The 23958-nt window shown below is 41.0% G+C and overlaps 1 protein-coding gene across 1 annotated transcript; it reads right to left on the bottom strand.

Moving 5' to 3' along the window:
• Positions 1–14588: 14588 nt before the first annotated feature.
• On the bottom strand, positions 14589–21412 carry LOC112247339. Its single transcript, XM_042311549.1, has 9 exons — positions 21380–21412; positions 19715–19789; positions 19178–19319; positions 18828–18922; positions 16624–16938; positions 16037–16402; positions 15431–15528; positions 15156–15267; positions 14589–14975 (listed from the first exon to the last, which is right to left on the bottom strand). Exons 3-9 carry the CDS (start codon positions 19261–19263, stop codon positions 14956–14958), a joined length of 1092 nt encoding a protein of 363 aa, XP_042167483.1. The 5' UTR covers positions 19264–19319; positions 19715–19789; positions 21380–21412; the 3' UTR covers positions 14589–14955.
• Positions 21413–23958: the final 2546 nt, after the last annotated feature.

The following is a 23958-nucleotide window of genomic DNA, read 5'->3' as shown; positions in this document are numbered from 1 at the left end:
GTACATTTCTGTTAGTGTATCAAATTCACATTTGTGGCAATAATTTGCAGTACATTTGGTAAATAGGAATCAATCCATTATTACTCTGATTAATGAGACATGAAGATATGTGGTTAAAGTAACAAAGAAAACACCAAATATATTATTGTAACCTGTGTCAGTGAGTTCTCTCAGTTCCAGGCAAAGCAGGGAACCTTCCGACATCCCAATGCATTGTAAATAAAGTCCTGTTTTCTATGTGGTACCTGAAGGGTTATGGCAGCCTAATCCCCAATTGTGTAAACAAAGTTCAATGTGTTTCTGTATGTACAAAAGCCCACAGTTCCTGGTATGGACATGTTGTAGTCCATACGGGTAATTTTGTTGGATTTCAGTGCTACTGTACAAGTAGATACATTAGGATGTGGTTTTACTTCCTTGTCTCTATGTTGATGTGGATAATCATGTTTGCTAGGCCTACATGATGACTTTGTTATGAAGTTGATTCATGTATAACAGCCATCAACAACATGAATAAGGACAAGAACCCCACACCCCTCCCCTGCTATCCATGAGCCTGTGTTTATGACTGTAATAGCTGCCACAGTCAACACACCATGATACCAGGGAAAATGATAATATCCAAATGTTTCTTAGGTTCATAACATGGATACTGTCATACTGTCACACTCACAATGGTCTCTGTCTGTCTCGATACTTACAGTTCCCTGAAGGCTGCCACTTGGATGTGGGCACATAATTCTACATTGATGTGATTTCAAATCAAATCAAACTGTATTTGTCACATGCGCCAAATACAACATGTTTAGACCTTACCATGAAATGCTTACTTACAAGCCCTTAACCAACAGTACAGTTCAAGAAAGAGTTTAAAAAAATATTTACCATATAAACAAAAGTAACACAATAAAATAACAATAACGAGGCTATATACAGGGGGTACCGGTAGTTCTGGCCTGGTTTAGATCTTATCTGTCGGAAAGATATCAGTTTGTCTCTGTGAATGGTTTGTCCTCTGACAAATCAACTGTAAATTTCGGTGTTCCTTCAGGTTCCGTTTTGGGACCACTATTGTTTTCACTATATATTTGACCTCTTGGGGATGTTATTCGATAACATAATGTTAACTTTCACTGCTATGCGGATGACACACAGCTGTACATTTCAATGAAACATGGTGAAGCCCCAAAATTACCCTTGCTAGAAGCATGTGTTTCAGACATAAGGAAGTGGATGGCTGCAAACGTTCTACTTTTAAACTCGGACAAAACAGAGATGCTTGTTCTAGGTCCCAAGAAACAAAGAGATCTTCTGTTGAATCTGACAATTAATGGTTGTACAGTCGTCTCAAATAAAACTGTGAAGGACCTCGGCATTACTCTGGACCCTGATCTCTCTTTTGAAGAACATATCAAGACCATTTCAAGGACAGCTTTTTTCCATCTACGTAACATTGCAAAAATCAGAAACTTTCTGTCCAAAAATGATGCAGAAAAATTAATCCATGCTTTTGTCACTTCTAGGTTAGACTACTGCAATGCTCTACTTTCCGGCTACCCGGATAAAGCACTAAATAAACTTCAGTTGGTGCTAAATACGGCTGCTAGAATCCTGACTAGAACCCCAAAATTTGATCATATTACTCCAGTGCTAGCCTCTCTACACTGGCTTCCTGTCAAAGCAAGGGCTGATTTCAAGGTTTTACTGCTAACCTACAAAGCATTACATGGGCTTGCTCCTACCTATCTCTCTGATTTGGTCCTGCCGTACATACCTACACGTACGCTACGGTCACAAGACGCAGGCCTCCTAATTGTCCCTAGAATTTCTAAGCAAACAGCTGGAGGCAGGGCTTTCTCCTATAGAGCTCAATTTTTATGGAACGGTCTGCCTACCCATGTCAGAGACGCAAACTCGGTCTCAACCTTTAAGTCCTTACTGAAGACTTATCTCTTCAGTGGGTCATATGATTGAGTGTAGTCTGGCCCAGGAGTGGGAAGGTGAACGGAAAGGCTCTGGAGCAATGAACCGCCCTTGCTGTCTCTGCCTGGCCAGTTCCCCTCTTCCCACTGGGATTCTCTGCCTCTAACCCTATTACAGGGGTTGAGTCACTGGCTTACTGGGGCTCTCTCATGCCGTCCCTGGAAGGGGTGCGTCACCTGAGTGGGTTGATTCACTGATGTGGTCATCCTGTCTGGGTTGGCACCCTCCCTTGGGTTGTGCCATGGCGGAGATCTTTGTGGGCTATACTCAGCCTTGTCTCAGGATGGTAAGTTGGTGGTTGAAGATATCCCTCTAGTGGTGTGGGGGCTGTGCTTTGGCAAAGTGGGTGGGGTTATATCCTTCCTGTTTGGCCCTGTCTGGGGGTGTCCTCGGATGGGGCCACAGTGTCTCCTGACCCCTCCTGTCTCAGCCTCCAGTATTTATGCTGCAGTAGTTAATGTGTCGGGGGGCTAGGGTCAGTTTGTTATATCTGGAGTACCTCTCCGGTCCTATTCGGTGTCCTGTGTGAATCTAAGTGTGCGTTCTCTAATTCTCTCTTTCTCTCTCTCTCTCTCTCTCTCTCTCAGAGGACCTGAGCCCTAGGACCATGCCCCAAGACTACCTGACATGATGACTCCTTGCTGTCCCCAGTCCACCTGGCCGTGCTGCTGCTCCAGTTTCAACTGTTCTGCCTTATTATTATTCGACCATGCTGGTCATTTATGAACATTTGAACATCTTGGCCATGTTCTGTTATAATCTACACCTGGCACAGCCAGAAGAGGACTGGCCACCCCACATAGCCTGGTTCCGCTCTAGGTTTCTTCCTAGGTTTTGGCCTTTCTAGGGAGTTTTTCCTAGCCACCGTGCTTCTACACCTGCATTGCTTGCTGTTTGGGGTTTTAGGCTGGGTTTCTGTACAGCACATTGAGATATCAGCTGATGTATGAAGGGCTATATAAATAAATTTGATTTGATTTGATTACCGGTACCGAGTCAATGTGTGGGGATACAGGTTAGTTGAGATAATTTGTACATGACTTGCCTAGTTAAATAAAAAAAATAAAAAGCTTGGGGGGAAGTGACTATGCATAGATAATAAACAGCGTAGCAGCAGTGTAAAAATGTCCATCTAAATAGTTTGGTCGCCATTTGATTAATTGTTCAGTAGTCTTATGCCTTGGGGGTAGAAGCTGTTAAGGAGCCTTTTGGTCTTAGACTTGGCGCTTGGGTACCACTTGCCGTGAGGTAGCAGAGAAAACAGTCTATGAGTTGGGTGACTCGGGTCTTTGACAATTTTTTAATCTTTCCTCTGACACCGCCTAGTATATAGGTCCTGGATGGCAGGAAGCTTGGCCCCAGTGATGTACTGAGCCGCACGCACTACCCTCGGTAGCGCCTTGTGGTCAGATGCCGAGCAGTTGCCATACCAGGCGGTGATGCAACTGGTCTGGATGCTCTCGATGGTGCAGCTGTAGAACCTTTTGAGGATCTGGGGACCCATGCCAAATCTTTTCAGTCTCCTGGGGGGGGAAAAGGTGTTGTCGTGCCCTCTTCACGACTGTCTTGGTGTGTTTGGACCATGATAGTTTGCTGGTGATGTGGACACCAAGGAACTTGAAACTCTCGACCCGCTCCACTACAGCCCCGTCGATGGTAGTGGGGGCCTGTTCGCCCCGACTTTTCCTGTAGTCCACGATCAGCTCCTTTGTCTTTGAGGGAGAGGTTGAGGGAGAGGTTGCTGTCCTGCTACCACAGTGCCAGGTCTCTGACTAACTCCTTATAGGCTGTCTCATTGTTGTGGGTGATCAGGCCTACCACTGTTGTGTTGTCAGCAAACTTAATGATGGTGTTGGAGTTGTGTTTGGCCACGCAGCTGTGTTTGGCCACGCTCCTGTACAGGGAGTACAGGATGGGACTAAGCACACACCCCTGAGGGGCCCCAGTGTTGAGGATCAGCGTGGCAGATGTGTTGTTGCCTACCCTTACCACATGTGGTGGCCTGTCAGGAAGTCCAGGATCCAGTTGCAGAGGGAGGTGTTTAGTCTCAGGATCCTTAGCTTAGTGATAAACTTTGTGGGCACTATGATGTTGAATGCTGAGCTGTAGTCCGTGAACAGCATTCTCACGTAGGTGTTCCTTTTGTCCAGGTGAGAAAGGGCAGTGTGGAGTGCGATTGAGATTACGCCAGCTGTGGATCTTGTGGGGCGGAATGCAAATTGGAGTGGGTCTAGGGTATCAGGGAGGATGCTGTTGATGTGATCCATGACCAGCCTTTCAAAGCACTTCATGGCTACCGACGTGAGTGCCCTGGGGCGGTAATCATTACCTACAGATTACCTTCACTTCCTTGGGCACAGGGACTATGGTGGTCTGCTTGAAACATGTAGGCATTACAGACTCAGGGAGAGGTTGAAAATGGCAGTGAAGACAATTGCCAGTTGGTCCGCGCATGCTTTGAGTACACGTCCTGGTAATCTGTCTGGCCCTGCGGCTTTGTGAATGATGACCTGTTTAAAACCTCTTAGAACTACCCATCCTGGATCCGGTATATTTGTCAGGTCTTGGTCACATCGGCTACGGAGAGCGTTATAACACAGTTGTCCAAAACAGCTGGTGCTCTCATGCATGCTTCAGAGTTGCTTGCCTGGAAGCGAGCATAAAAGGCATTTAGCTCGTCTGGAAGGCTCGCGTCACTGGGAAGCTCGTGTTTGGGTTTCCCTTTGTAGTCTGTATTAGTTTTCAAGCCCTGCCACATCTGACAGGCGTCAAAGCCTTTATAGTAGGATTCAATCTTAATCCTGTATTGACACTTTGCTTGTTTGATGGTTTGTCTGAGGGCATAGCGGGATTTCTTATAAGCGTTTCTTATTAGCATCCCACTCCTTGAAAGCGGCAGCTCTAGCCTTTAGCTCTATGAGGATTTTGCCTGTAATCCATGGCTTCTGGTTTGGATATGTTCGCACGGGAACTGTGGGGATGACGTCGTAGGTGCACTTTTTGATGAAGCCAATGACTGAGGTTTGTGCCCCCATCTCACCATTCTTGCTGGAGGGTGAAAATAATGGTAATACTGTTGTCACTAAAACATATTTTATTTGAGAATGTCAAGTCACATCCATATGAAGAATTATACATTGCAAATTCCTCACTGAAATGTCAATTTTATTCCTCTTCACTTCACTAATCTAATTTCCCTTATGTACAACAAACATTATTGTTACACTACATTCATACACCTACAAAACATTTATATTATAATTTGATATGACAATAGTAAAGCATTGGAACGTTTAAATCTATCCTCATATAAATTTGCTTTATGTTTGACTTTCTTCAGACAAATCAAACTATTATAACTTACTTGAATAACATTAAGTAAAATAACATTATATTATGTATTATAAGGTATATAACATGTCATGTGATTTTTTTGGACTTTCCATCCCTCTCCAGCTGCATCATCATGGCTGGTCCTCTTCATCCAGACCCACACTGACCTTAGAAAACAAACACAACACTACAAAGACTCTCACTGGAATTAGTTCATGAACACCTTACTTAATTTCCATAGTTTCAACGGGACAAAGGACTCTGAACAACATACTAAACATAAGGAGGGTCATTTTGGATGAAGTTCCCGTTCTTAGCAAACTCCTTTCTGATCTATGAGATATGATCAAACCAGATTAAGCCTGCAGCACTCATCGTTTTTATCAAGCATCAGAGTTTAATAATATGGTCAGTTGGAATGTAAACTTGTGATCATAAGAGAACAGTGAAATAAGTGAGCATGACATTGATTTCTGATGTGGAAGATGTAGGACTACTGTACCTGCTCCAACATCTGTTCCTTTACCACTGGGTCATTGAGGTCACGTCCTGTGTTAGATTTCAGAGACATCCTTACAATAGTCTGCTTGATTCTCTTTTCTAGAGGGACAATAAATAAGTCACTTTTCCTTCAATGTCCTTTTGTAGGCTGTAAATTACTTTGGAACTATGTAATAACAAGACTCTGTTTAACAGTATGGAAATATTATCTCATAAGATAAACCACATGAACACACACTTGCATTAGTCCTTAGTGAGAGTGTTGGGAGAGAGGTGGCATCTGACAGTGGTGTAGTCTACATGAATCCATCTGACAGTGGTGTAGTCTACATGAATCCATCTGACAGTGGTGTAGTCTACATGAATCCATCTGACAGTGGTGTAGTCTACATGAATCCATCTGACAGTGGTGTAGTCTACATGAATCCATCTGACAGTGGTGTAGTCTACATGAATCCATCTGACAGTGGTGTAGTCTACATGAATCCATCTGACAGTGGTGTAGTCTCATGAATCCATCTGATAGTGGTGTAGTCTACATGAATCCATCTGACAGTGGTGTAGTCTACATTAATCCATCTGACAGTGGTGTAGTCTACATTAATCCATCTGACAGTGGTGTAGTCTACATGAATCCATCTGACAGTGGTGTAGTCTACATGAATCCATCTGACAGTGGTGTAGTCTACATGAATCCATCTGACAGTGGTGTAGTCTACATGAATCCATCTGACAGTGGTGTAGTCTACATGAATCCATCTGACAGTGGTGTAGTCTACATGAATCCATCTGACAGTGGTGTAGTCTACATGAATCCATCTGACAGTGGTGTAGTCTACATGAATCCATCTGACAGTGGTGTAAGTCTACATGAATCCATCTGATAGTGGTGTAGTCTACATGAATGCCTCTCTGTGTCCTGCATCTGACAGTGCTTGTTAAAGTAGAACCCTATTGGTGCTAAAATGCCATCCCTACACCTGTCTTACAGATATAAACCCCAATAACCCCAATAAGATACCAGTCTTGGGGACTATCTGGTCTAGCGGTAATGCCACAGTCTCTGGAACACGCCTTTGGTGTCGTAGGTTTGAATCTGGCCTAGTGCACTTTGATGCAACCTCTGTGTAACTTTCCCTACTGTCATACTATATTTCTATTTGTTTATTGAAAATATATACTTAAAACAAAAATAATATGAATAAATAAATAAATAAATAGAGATGATAGTCTTACTTCCAATGCAAAGGAACGATCTCTTCAGAGAGCAGTCTCTATTGTCCAGGGAGGAGTGTTCAGTCTCCATTGTCCAGAGAGGAGTGTTCAGTCTTTCCATGGCCCTTACGGGTCAGAGAGTCGCAGTTACTACCACCCAGTTGAGACTGATTATCTGTCCTCAATTTTACAATATTAGATTGATTTCCACTAAAGCATTAAGGATACAGTATATAAGCATAAACACTCACATGGGTCGACCGCTCAGGTGTCACCGAAGGACTCATCCAAGGACTGCTGGCTAAAGAAGAGGTCAGGGGCTGCATCTGGGAAAAATAGATTTGAGCTTATGGTTTAGAGAGCAGTGTTGCATAAATACAGCCCATCAGTGCAATAGTGTGTCAACATTACAAATGTCACAGACGTCTCGCCCCAATAAAAAGTTGTTTTCTGAGATACCAGGTTCATTGTTGCTGACAGTTGAGATGGACTCCTTCAGTCTTGCTGAAAATATTGATAACATGGATTTAGACTAGACACCACTTAATACCTCTCAAATAATAAGGATACATTATGACCATTTTAATAGCTTTTGATTCTACGAAGAATGAAATTCCACACTGATCAAACTCTAAATGGTTGTTTATTCAGAACAGAGATGAAAGGAAATTCAAAATAACAATAACTACATTCTAACTAAATAGTGTTCTCAAACAGTACCTATCACTATATTTTCAATTAATAACTTTTACTTTACCTTTCTTTAAAGTAAATTATAGGTCAAATAACAACGTTTATGTGTCAGTATGTGTAAGTACAGTCTCATTAAGTAATATCATGTAACTGAGATGATAATAAGTAAATGTAGTAATAATATAAATAATAGTAGTAATACTATTAATAATGGTGGTTTAAAATTATAATGATTTGAAATGCAGGTTCTTTCCAGACCTTGAGTGTGGTAGTCTCTCTGGCAGATCAGTGTGGTGTCTGTCTGCAGACTGTCCAGGCTGCCATGGAGAGCCCTCTAGTGGAGATCTGTTGGATGAGAGGACATCAATGTACAGTATCTTATATGACCAGGCCTTGTCATTATGTTTTGGCTAATTCTAAGGACTATTACTAGTAGAGTGAGTCTAGACTGTAAAAGGGAGAGAGTTAAATGGATAAAAGAGCAATTCAGATAGTAGCCAGCTGTAGAGAGGGGGTGTCTGGGATGTATGTTGAGCCTTTTTCAATGGGGAGGTATAATCAGAGCATTACATAAAATCATACATTGCATAAGAGCTGACATGAGAGTCAAGACAGTAAATCTCTATTCCGCATTAAACCATGACACTTCTGTGTAATATTTGTCTATCTGTAACGTTCTGAATGTTCCACCCCACTGAACAAGCCACATAATAGGAGCCCCAAAGTTGAGCAATGCACCTTGACAGATGAAGGTTAATTCCTGATGACAGGAAGCATCCAGCCACTTCAGTTCTCTGTTACCAACCCAGACCATCTTACCACAGTGGTAATTGATTGGGTTGAGAGGGAAGCAGTTGTGCCACTCTCTGTACTTCACCACCTTATCAACATCCCCACTGGTTCAACGCCAGGGGGCACTCCACTCATAGATGGACCGCTCCAGACCAATCCACACCCCCCACATGGCAGCTCCACATTGGCCAGGAGCTGGGTCAAGTCAGCCTGCACGGTCTGGTTGGTGATGTGCACCAAGTTGGACTCTGAGCCACAACTTTTACAGAACTTCAGGGCATTTATCCAGCTCTTGGACTCGTTGAAGTAGTGCAGGTAATCTGCATGGACAAGACACAAACACACATGAAAATAGCACCCATGTTAATGCAAATTCATAAACACAAAACGACAAATACACACAGTGGTATAAAGTACCTAAATAAAAACTACTTGATAGTAGTACTTTTGTTGGGTATCTGTACATTACTTACTATTTACTTCACCACATTCCTAAAGAAAAGTACATTTCACTCCCTACATTCTCCCTGACACCTATAAGTACTTGTTACATTTTGAATGCTTTGCAGGACAGGAAAATTGTCAAATTATCAAGAGAACATCTATGGTCATCCCTACTGGTTCTGATCTGGCAGACTCACTAAACACACATGCCCCTGAGTTTGCCCCTGACTATCTGTAATTTAAAAAGACATGAAAATATAAGGAATTTGAAATGATTCATACTTTTACATTTTATACTTAAGTGTATTTTAACAATAACATTTACTTTTGATACTTAAGTATATTTAGAACCAAATACTTTTAGACTTTTACTCAAGTAGTATATTACTGTGTGACTTTCACTTTAACTTGAGTCATTTTCTTCTAAAGGTATCTTTACTCTTACTCAAGTATGACAATTGGGTACTTTTTCCACCACTGAAAACGCTCAAGGTCTTATCTTCCATTAAATGTCCAACAACTGTCATTTGTACACCTTTGTGCAGAATGTAGTTCCATGTTTGACACTCACCGGGATGGAGTGGAGAAGTTGTAATACTGGGGGAGGATGTGGGCTTCCTGTCTGGGGAGGTGGGACCTAATGAGGTCAGTTGTCCACTGGACGTTGAGGTTGGTGGTGTGGTGGACTGTCCAATAGTAGTGGCAGGTGGTGAGGTGGTGGACTGTCCAATAGTAGTGGCAGGTGGTGAGGTGGTGGACTGTCCATTAGTAGTGGTGATGTGGTGGACTGTCCATTAGTAGTGGTGATGTGGTGGACTGTCCAATAGTAGTGGCAGGTGGTGAGGTGGTGGACTGTCCAATAGTAGTGGCAGGTGGTGAGGTGGTGGACTGTCCAATAGTAGTGGCAGGTGGTGAGGTGGTGGACTGTCCAATAGTAGTGGCAGGTGGTGAGGTGGTGGACTGTCTGTTAGTAGTGGCAGGTGGTGAGGTGGTGGACTGTCCATTAGTAGTGGTGATGTGGTGGACTGTCCATTAGTAGTGGTGATGTGGTGGACTGTCCATTAGTAGTGGCAGGTGGTGATGTGGTGGACTGTCCATTAGTAGTGGCAGGTGGTGATGTGGTGGACTGTCCATTAGTAGTGGCAGGTGGTGAGGTGGTGGACTGTCCATTAGTAGTGGTGATGTGGTGGACTGTCCATTAGTAGTGGTGATGTGGTGGACTGTCCATTAGTAGTGGTGATGTGGTGGACTGTCCATTAGTAGTGGTGATGTGGTGGACTGTCCATTAGTAGTGGCAGGTGGTGAGGTGGTGGACTGTCCATTAGTAGTGGTAGGTGGTGGACTGTCCATTAGTAGTGGTGATGTGGTGGACTGTCCATTAGTAGTGGTAGGTGGTTAGGTGGTGGACTGTCCATTAGTAGTGGCAGGTGGTGAGGTGGTGGACTGTCCATTAGTAGTGGTGATGTGGTGGACTGTCCATTAGTAGTAGTGGTGATGTGGTGGACTGTCCATTAGTAGTGGTAGGTGGTGGACTGTCCATTAGTAGTGGTGATGTGGTGGACTGTCCATTAGTAGTGGCAGGTGGTTAGGTGGTGGACTGTCCATTAGTAGTGGCAGGTGGTGAGGTGGTGGACTGTCCATTAGTAGTGGTAGGTGGTGAGGTGGTGGACTGTCCATTAGTAGTGGTAGGTGGTGAGGTGGTGGACTGTCCATTAGTGAGTGGCAGGTGGTGAGGTGGTGGACTGTCCATTAGTAGTGGCAGGTGGTGAGGTGGTGGACTGTCCATTAGTAGTGGTAGGTGGTGAGGTGGTGGACTGTCCATTAGTAGTGGTAGGTGGTGAGGTGGACATCTTGGCAGCGGGAGATCCAGTTGAAGTAGAGGTGGTGGTTTCAGGAGTAGCAGGATTGGCCACATCCCCAGTGGTGTTACTTTGTCGTTCACCTGTCAAAATTAAATAGAACACATGCAAATAAGTGCCTGTTTCCTGTCATGTTGATCAATGATATTAAAACAATGTACTCTATATAAAACATTTACATTTGTATTATTTGGGAGGATCTATACAAACTAACCATAAATTATGATTGACTGTCAACACGAGTTTGATAACACTCTCACAGGGTTCAATTTACCCACATAGCACAGAGAATGACTTAGAACAATTATCTACTGTCTATTTTCTGTAATAGTTCAGCTTTACACAGTTTCCGTCTCCCAAACACATTGGATTGTCCCATTTCTGAAATGGTTCCCCACTGGACCAATTCCATGTGTTGTTCTCACTCTTTAGTCCAATCCAGGTGATCTCTTTAGTCACCTGATCAAAGGCATCCTGCTCTTTCTGGTTACAGATACTGGCTGGTTCTCCTTGTTGATAGTTGCAGTCTTTCACAGCCTCCGTCTAGTTCTTTGGTTCGGTTATCAGCTTATACACCTTCTCTGTTGTTCCATTGTCATGACGAACTTATGGGAAGAAAGGTGAAAAGTGATTTATCAGAATTCATGAGACAGTTAATAACAATAATTTAAAGGAAGTCAATAATAGGGGATATTTTGAGGTCGACATCCAGTGATTTGAAGTGGAAACAATAGTGGTTTTAGAGATAGAAAGAGAGAGCCCATATCGTATTGACACATGTAGGGTAATGAGGTGTCACACAACTGTTGTTGAAAACAAGAACAAACTGAAACAGCACAGTGAATGTTGGGATGGCTGCCAAAGACACCATCCCAGTTTAAGAACATCAACTCCTCCCCATCAGACCACCTCCACTCTTCATCTGGATCAGGTTTATCTCTATGGAGCCCAATCCACACATCACCATTTTAAATGACTCAGAGTGGATTGAATTGCCTTCCAATCCTGTTCTGTGTGTATGATGGACAGATTTGTGTAGTGTTGTCTGCAGTACTTGTGTGCCTCGGTCCAGTTTTTCTTCTCAGGGACAAGGATGTACTTCTTGGCTGAGTAGGGGACTGTTTAAAATACAGAGGAAGATGCTTATCAGACTGCTTGTTGTGTTGACTGGCAAACATGACCATCTTCATCTTCCACTATTTATTATAAAATATAGGCAACACATACTGTTTGATAGCAGAGTAATATAGAGATGTAGATTTAATTGATGAAAGCAACAGAGCACGTGTCAAGGCCATGGAGAAACTAACACAACCTCCTCCCAAATTTCCGACCTAATTTCTGTCTCATTCCAGTTAAATTTAAAGTACTGGCACTTGTCATTATTGGTGCATTCCTGCCTGCACCGACTTGCATTTTGGGTTGCGATTGGCTGATTCTCAATATTGTTCCCCAGATAATGGAAGTATTTCACCACACAGACCGTCAGAAGGGACACAGGATAAAGCATCACTAGGCACCAGCAAAACAACATTACCAACAGTACAGACTTTGTTAGGGAAAGAACACAATAGTGATGTATAAATGTAACTTTCATACATTGAGATCAAAACACAAATGGTTGACTTTCTCCTTTTTGATGGAAGTGGTAGGTGTGCTCAAACATTCAATACATACACAAAATGTTAGGTTTCAGGAACAGACAGCATTGGCCATGAAAAGAGTTTTGGCTTGTTCACCTCATAGAGACAAGCCGATCAACCCTTCATGTTCCTTCCTACTGTATGGTGACATCTGCACTGAACAAAATCCATTGACAACCAGTATGAAGTGCAACACATACCTTTCACTACCCCCAGACTGTAGAATTCTAAAGGACTATTTAACCCTCTAGAGATCTCTGCTCTGCAGCAGTAGCTCCCACTGTCTGCAGGCGGAAGGTCGAAAATGGTGAAGTTCACCATCACAACTCCACTTATACATCTGCATTTGTTTTCTTGTGTGATTGTTATTGTTGTGTCAGCTATGTGATTACAACAGGACCACCATTTGCAAGTATTGCTTGCTGTTTGGGGTTTTAGGCTGCGTTTCTGTACAGCACTTTGTGACATCGGCTGATAAGTACGGACTTTATAAATACATTTGATTGATTGACATGGTATACACTTCGATTAACCGAACACGTACTTTGAAAGTAGCAAATACATTTAGAATCTAAGTCGAGGTAAAAGATGTGATAGCGCTTTAATTTCAACATATTTTCATCTCTAAATCTATTGATTCTCACATTGTCTATGATATGCATAATATACATGCATAATAGACATATATATACGTATATATATATATGTATATATATATATATATATATATATATATATATAAAAACTTTGATTTAATATCAGATTTTACCTCTAGTCAGAATATTAAACAAAGAGCAAAGAGCTCCATTCAAATAATTTGAAGGAGATACTGTATGAAACAGTTACAAAAGTTTATGTGAATATCTCTTAAAAGAGATACTCACATGATCCAAAATGTATAATGCAGCTTGAAATGATGGCACACCTACCCAGTTAGCTGTCCTCTTCCCTCCCCAGAGTTTGGTTGTGAGATGGGGAGACTGGGGAAAGAGAGGTGAGTTTATAGAGTTTCTCTCCTCCCTCTCTGCTGACCAGGTGAACACACCCAGGAGATGCTGAAACTTCAGCTCCAACCCCTCCCTCCACATAAACAAACACTGACCAATAGACCCAATGTATTTTCTCTGTTATTACAGTGGACTTTATACATTGTTAGAAATACAGTACATCTACGTTGCTTGATCAAATGTACATTTCTGTTAGTGTATCAAGTTCACATTTGTGACAATAATTTGCAGTATATTTGGTAAATAGGAATCAATTCATTGTTTCCACTGGACTTGGGCTAAAGAGCATGGTTCAGTACAATATCTACTGACCTCTGTTTAATGAGACATGAAGATATGTGGTTAAAGAATCAAAGAAAACACCAAATATATCATTGTACGGTCTGTATTTGATGCGTGCGACTAATAAAATGTGATTTGATTTGTAACCTGTGAGTTCTCTCAGTGCCAGGCAAAGCAGGCCATCTTCCTACAGCCCAATGCATTGTAATTAAGGTTTGTTTTCATGTGGTACCTGCAGGGTTATAGCAGCCTAATCCCCAATTGTGTAAACAAAGTGCAATGTAATTCTTGATGTACAAGAGCCCATAGTTCCTGGTATGAACACGGTGTAGCTTATTTGGTTGGAGTTTAGTGCTACGGTAGAAGTAGTTCGGATGTGGTTTTACTTCCTGGTCTATGTCAATTTGGATAAAACCATTTGCTAAATAACTAGGCCTACATGACTTGGTTTATCAAGCTGATTAATGTATACCCAGCCATCAACTACACGAATAAGGACAAGACCCCCACACCCCTCCCCTGCTATCCATGAGCCTGTGTTTGACTGTAATAGCTGCCACAACACACCATGACACCAGGGAAAACTCTAATGATATACAAATGTTGATTAGCTTCATGATATGGATACTGCCATTCTGTCACACCCACAACAGTCTGTCTGTCTGTGTGTGTCTCTGTATGTACTCTTCCCTGAAGGTTGCTGCTTGCATGTTGGCACATAATTCTACATAACTCTGTTGTGATTACTGCCTCCATCTCACCATTCTTGCTGGAGAGTGAAAATAATGGTAATACTGACTTCACTAATCAAACATCTTTTATTGAAGAAAGACAACAGTCGCATCCATAATTGAGTGTGTAACATACTTTTTCTCATTACAATGCAAGTCCCTGACTGAAATGTCCTTCTCTTCACTAACCAAATTGCCCTGATGTACAACAAACATTATTACATTACATTCATACACCTACAAATATCTTAGATTATAATTTGGTGTTATATTAGTCAAACATTGTAAAGTCTAAATCAATCCTAATGTAAATTGACTTCATAATTTTACCTTCATATGACAAATCGAACTATCATATGAATGACATTAACAAGAATAATATTGTATTACGTATTATAAGGTATATAATATATAATGTGGTTTCCTTGGACCTTCCATGCCTCTCCTTCTGCATCACCTTTACTGGTCCTCTTCATCCAGACCCACACTGACCTAAGAAAACAAACACAACAGTACAAAGACTCTCACTGGAAATAGTTCATGAACACCTTACTTCATTTCCAAACTGTCAATGGGATGCAAAACCTAAAAACACACTGTACAAGGGACTCTGCACAAGACTAAACAAAAGTAGGGTCATTTTTTATAACTGTAGCACCAAAAAGTGCTTACCTTCATCAGGGCTTCCAAGTTCAACTGTTTTGCGAAAAACATCTCCATTCGGCAGTTCTCTCCAGCGTAGGCCTTGGATGAAGTCACCATTCTTCACAAACTCCTTTCTTATCTATGAGATATGAGCAAACTAGATGAAGCCAGCAACACCCATTTTAATTGAGCATCATAAATGTAATACCATGTTATGTCAGGTTTCTATTCCTAATCCTGAGAAGAGTGAAATGAGTGAGGATGACATTATTTATGATGTGAGAGATGTAGGACTACTGTACCTGCTCCAACATCGGTTCCTTTACCACTGGGTCATTGAGGTCAGCTCCTGTGTTAGATTTCAGAGACATCCTTACAATGGTCTGCTTGATTCTCCTTTCTAGAGGGACATAGAAATGGTAAGATTCACTCAAATGAGGTTCACCTTATTTACAATAAATAATTCATTTTTCTTCCAATGTCCTTTTAAAGGCTCTATATTTCTTTGGAACTGTGTAGTAGCAAGCCATTGTGTTCTATGTTTACCAGTATGGAAATATTATCTCATAATAGAAACCACATGAGCATAACATATATATCTGAAAGGTGGGGAGAGAGAGGTGGATGGAGTAGGCTACATGTAGCATCTCTGTGTCTGACATGTGACAGTGTTTGCTGCAGTGGGACCCTATTGGGGCTAAAATGCCATCCCTGTCCCTGTCTTACGACCCATAGTAACCCCAATAAGATGGCAGTCTTGTGGCCTGGCTAGTCTAGTGGAAATGCCACAGCCTCTGGCACATGTGTCTATGGTGTCAGAATAGGTTTGAATCCAGCCTAGTGCCCTTTGACACAACCTCTGTCTATCTTTTCCTCTCTCTGTGTTCAATAAAAGATGTCAGTCTTACTTCCAGTGCAAAGGAACGGTCTCTTCAGAGAGCAGTCTGTCTTCTCCAGGGTGACGTTTTCAGTCTGCCAATGGCCCTTATGGGTCAGGGAGCAGCAGTTACTAGCACCCAGTTGAGGCTCAGACACACAGTATGGAAAGGGGTCCCCATTGGACCACTCCCACATTCTGGTAGAAGTCTTCCAGTAGAGTCCAATCCACATTTCAAACTGCCGTGTCTCTGTTATGCTTTGGAATGCTGTGTAATCTTCTTGGGTGAGGATGCTCGCTAAGTCATCTCCATTGGCTCGGCAAGCCGCCTGTGCCCCCTCCCACGTCAATGAACCTTGACCCATGTAGTATTTAAGCTCTGAGTTTAATTGTGTGCCTAAGGACAGAAAATACAATTGTCTTAAAAAAAGCCCGAAAAGACATGGACATAGATGTTAAATAAATGCACCTAGATGATTGTCAAAGGATACATACAGTAACCCTTAAAGGTGACGTTATCTGAAATGTACTATGTACTTTAGAATGACTATCCCCCTTCAAGTAAAGTGTTTTCATTACTTTGGAGTAGTAGGGAGAAGGGATGCAAAATAAACTTACTTTTCTGGCACACAAAGTTACATGAACTTGTGCATTCTCTCAAAACCCATAATTTTTTTACAAGTCCATGAACAACACACTTTGCATTCGGTGTATTCGAATAGCCCAGTTTGGGCCAAAAGGCATGGTAATGGGAGTGGACCCAGACTGTGTCAGTGAGGCTCTGTGCTGACACTGCTCTCAGAGCTACTATCTGGTCCTCAGCATTGAAGATGGTGGCCTGTTCATCGTAGTACTCCCTGCAGAACTTCTGGGCTTCATCCATGTTCCTCCCCTCACTAACCAGAGTAAACACTGGTATCTCTACTGCTGGGCCTGTGTGGACATACAAAGCACTAGGGTGATTCCTCATCAAACTAGAACCAAAGAAGTTCAGAACTCTTTGGGATTTTCACTAAATATATTCTATATTCCATAGAATGGTCCATTGGAGGAAGGACTTCTGAAATACTCTGAATGTACAAAACATTAGGAACATTTTTATGTCATTCCATAGAATGACCAGGTGAATCCAGGTGAAGGCTATGGTCCCTTACTGATGTCACCTGTTCAATTCACATCAATCAGTGTAGATGAAGGAGAGGAGACGGGTTAAAGAATGATTTTTAAGCTTTGAGACAATTGAGACATGGATTGTGTATGTGTGACGTTTAGAGGGTGAATGGGCAAGACAAAATATTTAAGTGCCTTTGAACAGGGTATCGTAGGCGGTGCCAGGCACATTTGTTTGTGTGTGTCAAGAGCTACAACCCTGCTGGGTTTTTCAAGCCCAAGAGTTTACTGTGTGTTTCAAGAATGATCCACCACCCAAAGGATATCCAGACCATTTGACACAACTGTGGGAAGCGTTGGAGTCAACATGGGCCAGCATCCCTGTGGAACGCTATTGACATCTTGTAGATTCCATACCCAACAAATTGAGGGTGTTCGAAGTGCCAAAAGGGGTTCAACTCATAATATAACTTACGCCAATACCTAAGTTCCAGACTGTGATCTCTGCTACTTTTAGCATTATATGATTCAAAAATCATGTTAAACAATAGTATTTCCCAAAGAGTCCATCCAACTTATTCTGTGACTTGTTAAGGACATTTTTACTGCTGAACTTATTTAGGTTTGCCATGACAAAGTGTTTGAATACTTATTGACGATTATTGAACACCAATTGACGATTGGTGAATGAAGGGATCATATATTTAAAAATGTGCATAATCTAAAATAATATATTTTTAATATTCATGGTCATATTTTTCAATATGCATAAATGTATGTAAGAAATGTACTATTGAAATCAAAATACTACTCATATTACATAGCAAGCGGTAAAGCTTCATTTGACTCCAATTTTTACTTTGTAGCACCTACAGATGAAAGTATGGAGTCCTAAAGGAGCCCTGGGTGAGGCCAAAATATCACAAATATTCCAACTTCAGTTCTCCAGTATTCTTTAAAGTACAAATGACAAATATTTGTCAACAATCCTTCCTCCAAAGGACGACATTTCTTGTTTTAGTTTTGTGAGCAATCACCCATGGACTGAGTGATCCACTTTTTTTAAATTTTCGCCTAAAATGACATACCTAAATCTAACTGCCTGTAGCTCAGGACCTGAAGCAAGGATATGCATATTCTTGATACCATTTCAAATGAGAAACTTTGAAATTTGTGGAAATGTGAAATGAATGTAGGAGAATATAACACATTAGAACTGGTAGAAGATAATACAAAGTAAAAAAACGTATTTTTGTATTTATTTGTACCATCATCAAGAGAAAGGCCATAATGTATTATTCCAGCTACAGGCGCAATTTTGATTTTGGCCACTAGATGGCAGCAGCGTATGTGCAAAGTTTTAGACTGATCCAATGAACCATAGCATTTCTGGTCAAAATGTGGAATCAAGACTGCCCAAATGTGCCAAATTGGTTTATTAATAACTTTCAAGTTCATAACAGTGCGCTCTCCTCAAACAATAGTTTGGTTTTCTTTCACTGTAATAGCTACTGTACATTGGACAGTGCAGTTAGATAAACAAGAATTACATTTTTTTGTCAATATCAGATATGTCTATGTAATATCAGATATGTCTACATTGGATTTATCTCAATTATCTCAATTTAGAGCTTTTTTGCAACTCCTTGACAATGTGAATGCTGACAATATGTTTAACAGTTGTACTTTTCTTAAGTTAGATTAGTCCATACCTTCCCTGCACCCATTCCTTGTGTAACCAGATATGACTCCTGGAATGTCTTTTGTAGTTGGTTGACCAGCTGAGTACTTTTGATAGCATCGGAATCTGGTTTGAAAGTAAAAGTCAATACTGATGGAATTCTTCTGTCATGCCTCTGTTCTACAATCATTTTTTCTAAACAATGTAATTGTGAACAAATACTGTATATAATTTTGATCTCGTGAATAGTCAGTCCTTGAATCCATAGCTCTGCATTTGAGAGCAGTGACATTTCTCTAGCCCCACCCATTAACTATTTAACAAAACAAGTGGTTTGACCACCGCCCAAACAGACAACCCAAATACTCAAATAGATGGTACTCTTTAACCACGTAGCTGAAGTAGGAACACCCAGGGGTCTGAGTGCAGGCAAGCTGGCAATGATGTAGGTCCCGTTCATATACCATCAGAATGTCGTTCCAAGGAAAGGCTTTGTCAACCACGAATCCCTGTGAGCAGTGAGCTGTGGAATAGGGGCAAATGTGGTTCATTTGGATAACAAGTCAATTATTCAAATCCTAAACTACCACAAAAGTGACAGAAATGGCTTTGTCCACGCTCAATAGTCCAATATTAGATTGGCTTACACTATACCATGAAGGATACGTCTCAAATGACCTCTAACCTGTACCCCCACACACTGACTCGGTACCGGTACCCCCTGTATATAGCCTCGCTATTGTGTTACTTTGTATTATTTTTTACTTTGTTTATTTGGTAAATATTTTCTTAACTCTTCTTGAACTGCACTGTTGGTTAATGGCTTGAAAGTAAGCATTTCACGGTAAGGTCTACACTTGTATTCAGCGCATGTGACAAATAAAGTTTGATTTGATATAGCATATAATGTACACTCACATGGTTCAACTGCTCTGGTGTCACTGAAAGACTGATTTAAGGACTGCTGGCTGAAGAAGAGAGCAGGGGCTGCACCTGGGCAAAGAAAACAGTCTAAACATTCCCATACCGTACGTTTCACAAGAAAGACCCCCAAAAGTAATGTGTATGTTGAATCTGTAAAACATGTATAATTTGTAAATGCATTGCCTTCCAGAAAGATTTCACATGACTTGACTTTCTCCACATTTTGTTGTGTTACAGACAGAATAAAAAATGGTTTACATTAAGATGAGAAGCAGACGTTGAATATCCCTTTGAGCATGGTGAAGTTACACTACACTTTGGATGGTGTAGCAATACACCCAGTCACTACAAAGATACAGGCGTCCTTCCTAACTCAGTTGCCGGAGAGGAAGGAAACCGCTCAAGGATTTCACCATGGTGGTCAATGGGGACTTTAAAACAGTTACAGAGTTCAATGGCTGTAATGGGAGAAAACTGAGAATGGATCAACAACACCGTAGTTACTCCACAATACTAACCTAATTGGCAGAGTGAAAGAAGAAAGCCTGCACAGAATGAAACATATACCAAAACATGCATTCAGGTAAGACCCAAATGCAGAATGTGAAGTAACAAAGTTTATTAGAGCAACAGAGACAGGCAAACGACAGGTCAAGGCAGGCAGGGGTCGATAATCCGGAGTAGTGGGGCCAAGGTACAGGACGGCAGGCAGGCTCAGGGCGGGCAGAAAAGGTCAAAACCGGAAAAAACAGGAACAAGCAAGAGACAGGAACAGAGGGAAAACTTCTGGTAGGCTTGACAAAACAAAACATATTGACAAACAGAGAACACAGGTATAAATACACAGGTGATAGTGGGGAAGATGGGTAACACCTGGAGGTGGGCGGAGACGAGCACAAGGACAGGTGAAACAGATCAGGGTGTGACATTAAAGTAATACTGCAAGAAATGTGGCAAGCATTTCACTTTGGGTCCTGAATACAAGGTGTTATGTTTGGGGAAAATCCAATAAAACACATTCCTGAGTAGCACTATGCATATTTTCAAAGCAAAGTGGTGGCTTCCTCATGTTATGGGTATGCTTGTAGTCATTGAAGACTAAGGAGTTTTTACAAATAAAAAATAAACGGAATAGAGTTAATCATAGGCAAAATCCTAGAGGAAAACCTGGTTCAGTTTGCTTGGTTTTTCTAACAATGACCAGCAATACATGTGACAGAGCTTGAAGAATTTTGAAAATAATAATGGGCAAATGTTGCACAGTCCAGGTGTGGAAAGCTCTTAGAGACTTATCCCTAAATACTCACAGCTGTAATTGCTGCCAAAGGCGGTTCTACAAAGTATTGAGTCAAGGGCGTGAATTCTTATGTAAATGAAATATTTCTGTATTTAATTTTTAATAAATTTGCTACAATTTCTCAAAACGTATTGATGGGTGAGATTCTATTTTGATTTAATCCATTTTGAATTCAGGCTGTAACACAAGAAAATGTGGAATAAGACAAGGGATGTTTCTGAAAAGCACTGTATGAATTGGATATGTGTCACAATAGATCAAATAAGGTAACTATATCAACATACTGTGGTCAGTATACATTGTCTAAATTATGTGCTGTTTTTACTTTAAAGATGTTGGGGAAAAGGGAATACAATTCTTACCCAGAAACAGTACCACCGCTGTTGGGAGCCGCATTGCCACTGAAAAGATGCAAAAGGGTAAAGAAGGTGTTTGTCTGCTTTAGAAAACCTTTTATGGAGATGTATAGGAAACAAGATGATATTAGGATTTTGTGATAGAGAAAATAGATATTGAATGCAAACTGTTATGGAAAAGAAGTCTCTCTTGACAGCCTTAACATTGAGTAGCTGATTTGGTTCTGGGTGCCGAGATTAATGTAAAAGCTATGTAAAATGGCCAGTGGATTTAACTAGGCAAATAGAGTATGATACTCTGGCTCATTTGACAGGGAAAGAGTGACTGAAGTGGATTTACTCAACCTTTCTCCTCCAATGTCTCTTCTCCCAAAAATATTAAACGTGTGTAGTGTTGTGATGCTTATAAATATAATTATATAGAATAGTGGATTGGATGATTTTCAGTGATTTCAGGACTAACTTGACCTTTACCTGTAACCTGAAACAGGAAAACTCGTTTTTTTTCTCAAATTCTTCCTCCTCAGCATCTGGACAAATATTATACAATGAGGCATTTATCTATTAATTTCAGTGATACATAATCTGGTGTGTCATTGTAGTGTGTTTAGCTGCAGACCATTTGAACCAAATGTTATTAAGGACACAGGCCTGATCACTGATTTATGAGTTCAATTCCACCCAAGCTGGCTAGGGATCATACATTGATGCTGTGTTGAATATTCAAAGTAAAACAGTATATTTTGAGGGCAGAATCCCTTCTTTTTTAAACTTGACCTATATAGACTCGAAAGAAACACTACCGTATGTCATTGCTGAAGTGATTATTGATATCATAAAATGATTGCTGGTATGTTGTTGCAGTATTATATGTCAATACATATTCACTTTACATATGCAGAAACAAAACACATTTTCTGACTTATTTTGTTCTTGATTAATATCCCATACTGTGAGCTACTGTGATCCAAACTAGACATATTTTCTAGATAACCTAGAATGCTTTTTGACACCAAAATATTAGTCATGATGTAAGATGTTATACAGTAAGAAAGTGCTTGTAATATCCCATTAGTAAAATTAAATGAAAACGTACTGTACTTTTTTGTCTCCTCTCCCTCTCCAAGGCTTGTTTGGCTTTGATGAGCAGACAAGTGGAGAAGTGCTGTAGCTGAAGTGTTTATAAAGAGGATCCGATCTCCTCCTTCTTTGAACACACCCTTGTGTCAATCAACCTCATGAAGCCTCCTCTCTGTTGTCTTGCTGAAAGATCATTCTAAATAGACTGGATGCACAAGAGTGTGTTCATGTTGCACAGCAACTCACTGCCATCCTGAAGACAAACAATATATACGAAACGCCATCATAGCACTGACCCCATCATAGCACTGAGACTGCACTTGTGAAGGTGGTAAATGACCTTTTAATGGTGTCAGACCAAGGCTCTGCATCTGTCCTCGGGCTCCTAGACCTTGTGCTGCTTTTGATACCATCGATCACCACATTCTTTTGGAGAGATTGGAAACCCAAATTGGTCTAAACGGACAAGTTCTGGCCTGGTTTAGATCTTATCTGTCGGAAAGATATTGGGTTGTCTCTGTGGATGGTTTGTCCTCTGACAAATCAACTGTAAATTTCAGTGTTCCTCAAGGTTCCGTTTAGGACCACTATTGTTTTCACTATATATTTTACCTCTCGGTCATGTCATTCCGAAACATAATGTTAACTTTCAACTGCTATGCGGATGACACACAGCTGTACATTTCGATGAAACATGATGAAGCCCCAAAATTGCCCTCGCTGGAAGCCTGTGTTTCAGACATAAGGAAGTGGATGGCTGCAAATGTTCTACTTTTAAATTCAGACAAAACAGAAAATCTGACAATTAATCTTGATGGTTGTACAGTCGTTTCAAATAAATATGTGAAGAACCTCGGTGTTACTCTGGACACTGATCTCTTGTTTGACGAACATATCAAGAATGTTTCAAGGACAGCTTTTTTCCATCTACGTAACATTGCAAAAATCTGAAACTTTCTGTCCAAATATAATTCCGAAACATTAATCCATGCTTTTGTTACTTCTAGGTTTGACTACTGCAATGCTCTGCTTTCTGGCATCCCCAATAAAGCACTAAATAAACTTCAGTTAGTGCTAAACACGGCACATAGAATAAGGGCACATAGAATTCACCTGGATTCACCTCATCAGTCTATGTCATGGAAAGAGCAGGTTTTCCTAATGTTTTGTACACTCAGTGTATATTACCATGGTGATTTGAACTCTAGACTTGGTCATATGTCACCCAAAGAATAGCAAATTGCAATTTGATGATGCCAAGCATACGTTGTCATCTTTATGTAAAGTGTTTAGGAAACATTGATCTTAGGACATTTTGATCCTACATGGGCTTAGCAAATTGCAATGTCATCTTGGAGGCACAAAAGCCTATAGTTCCTGATGGCTTATGAAGTTGAAGTTTAGTGTCACAAGTAGTTAGGATGTGGTTTTAATTCCCTGTCTTCTTGTTGATATGTATAAATGCTAAATACAGTTGAAGTCGGAAATTTAAATACAGCTTAGCC

This window comes from Oncorhynchus tshawytscha, linkage group LG33, assembly GCF_018296145.1.
Source record: "Oncorhynchus tshawytscha isolate Ot180627B linkage group LG33, Otsh_v2.0, whole genome shotgun sequence".
In the NCBI taxonomy this organism is placed as follows: domain Eukaryota; kingdom Metazoa; phylum Chordata; class Actinopteri; order Salmoniformes; family Salmonidae; genus Oncorhynchus; species Oncorhynchus tshawytscha.
The sequence above is the reverse complement of the archived record's forward strand: the minus strand, read 5'-3'. Positions and strand labels throughout refer to the sequence as shown.

Bases quoted from the DNA above. Each gene is read 5' to 3' on its own strand.
- LOC112247339 (XM_042311549.1), bottom strand. From the start codon at position 19,263: ATGGTATATGAACGGGACCTACATCATTGCCAGCTTGCCTGCACTCAG. The intron at 16,403-16,623 runs GTAAGTTTATTT...TTCTGTCCTTAG, and splicing joins TAACTTTGTGTGCCAGAAAA to GCACACAATTAAACTCAGAG. The intron at 14,976-15,155 runs GTAAGCACTTTT...TTGTTTTCTTAG, and splicing joins ACTTGGAAGCCCTGATGAAG to GTCAGTGTGGGTCTGGATGA.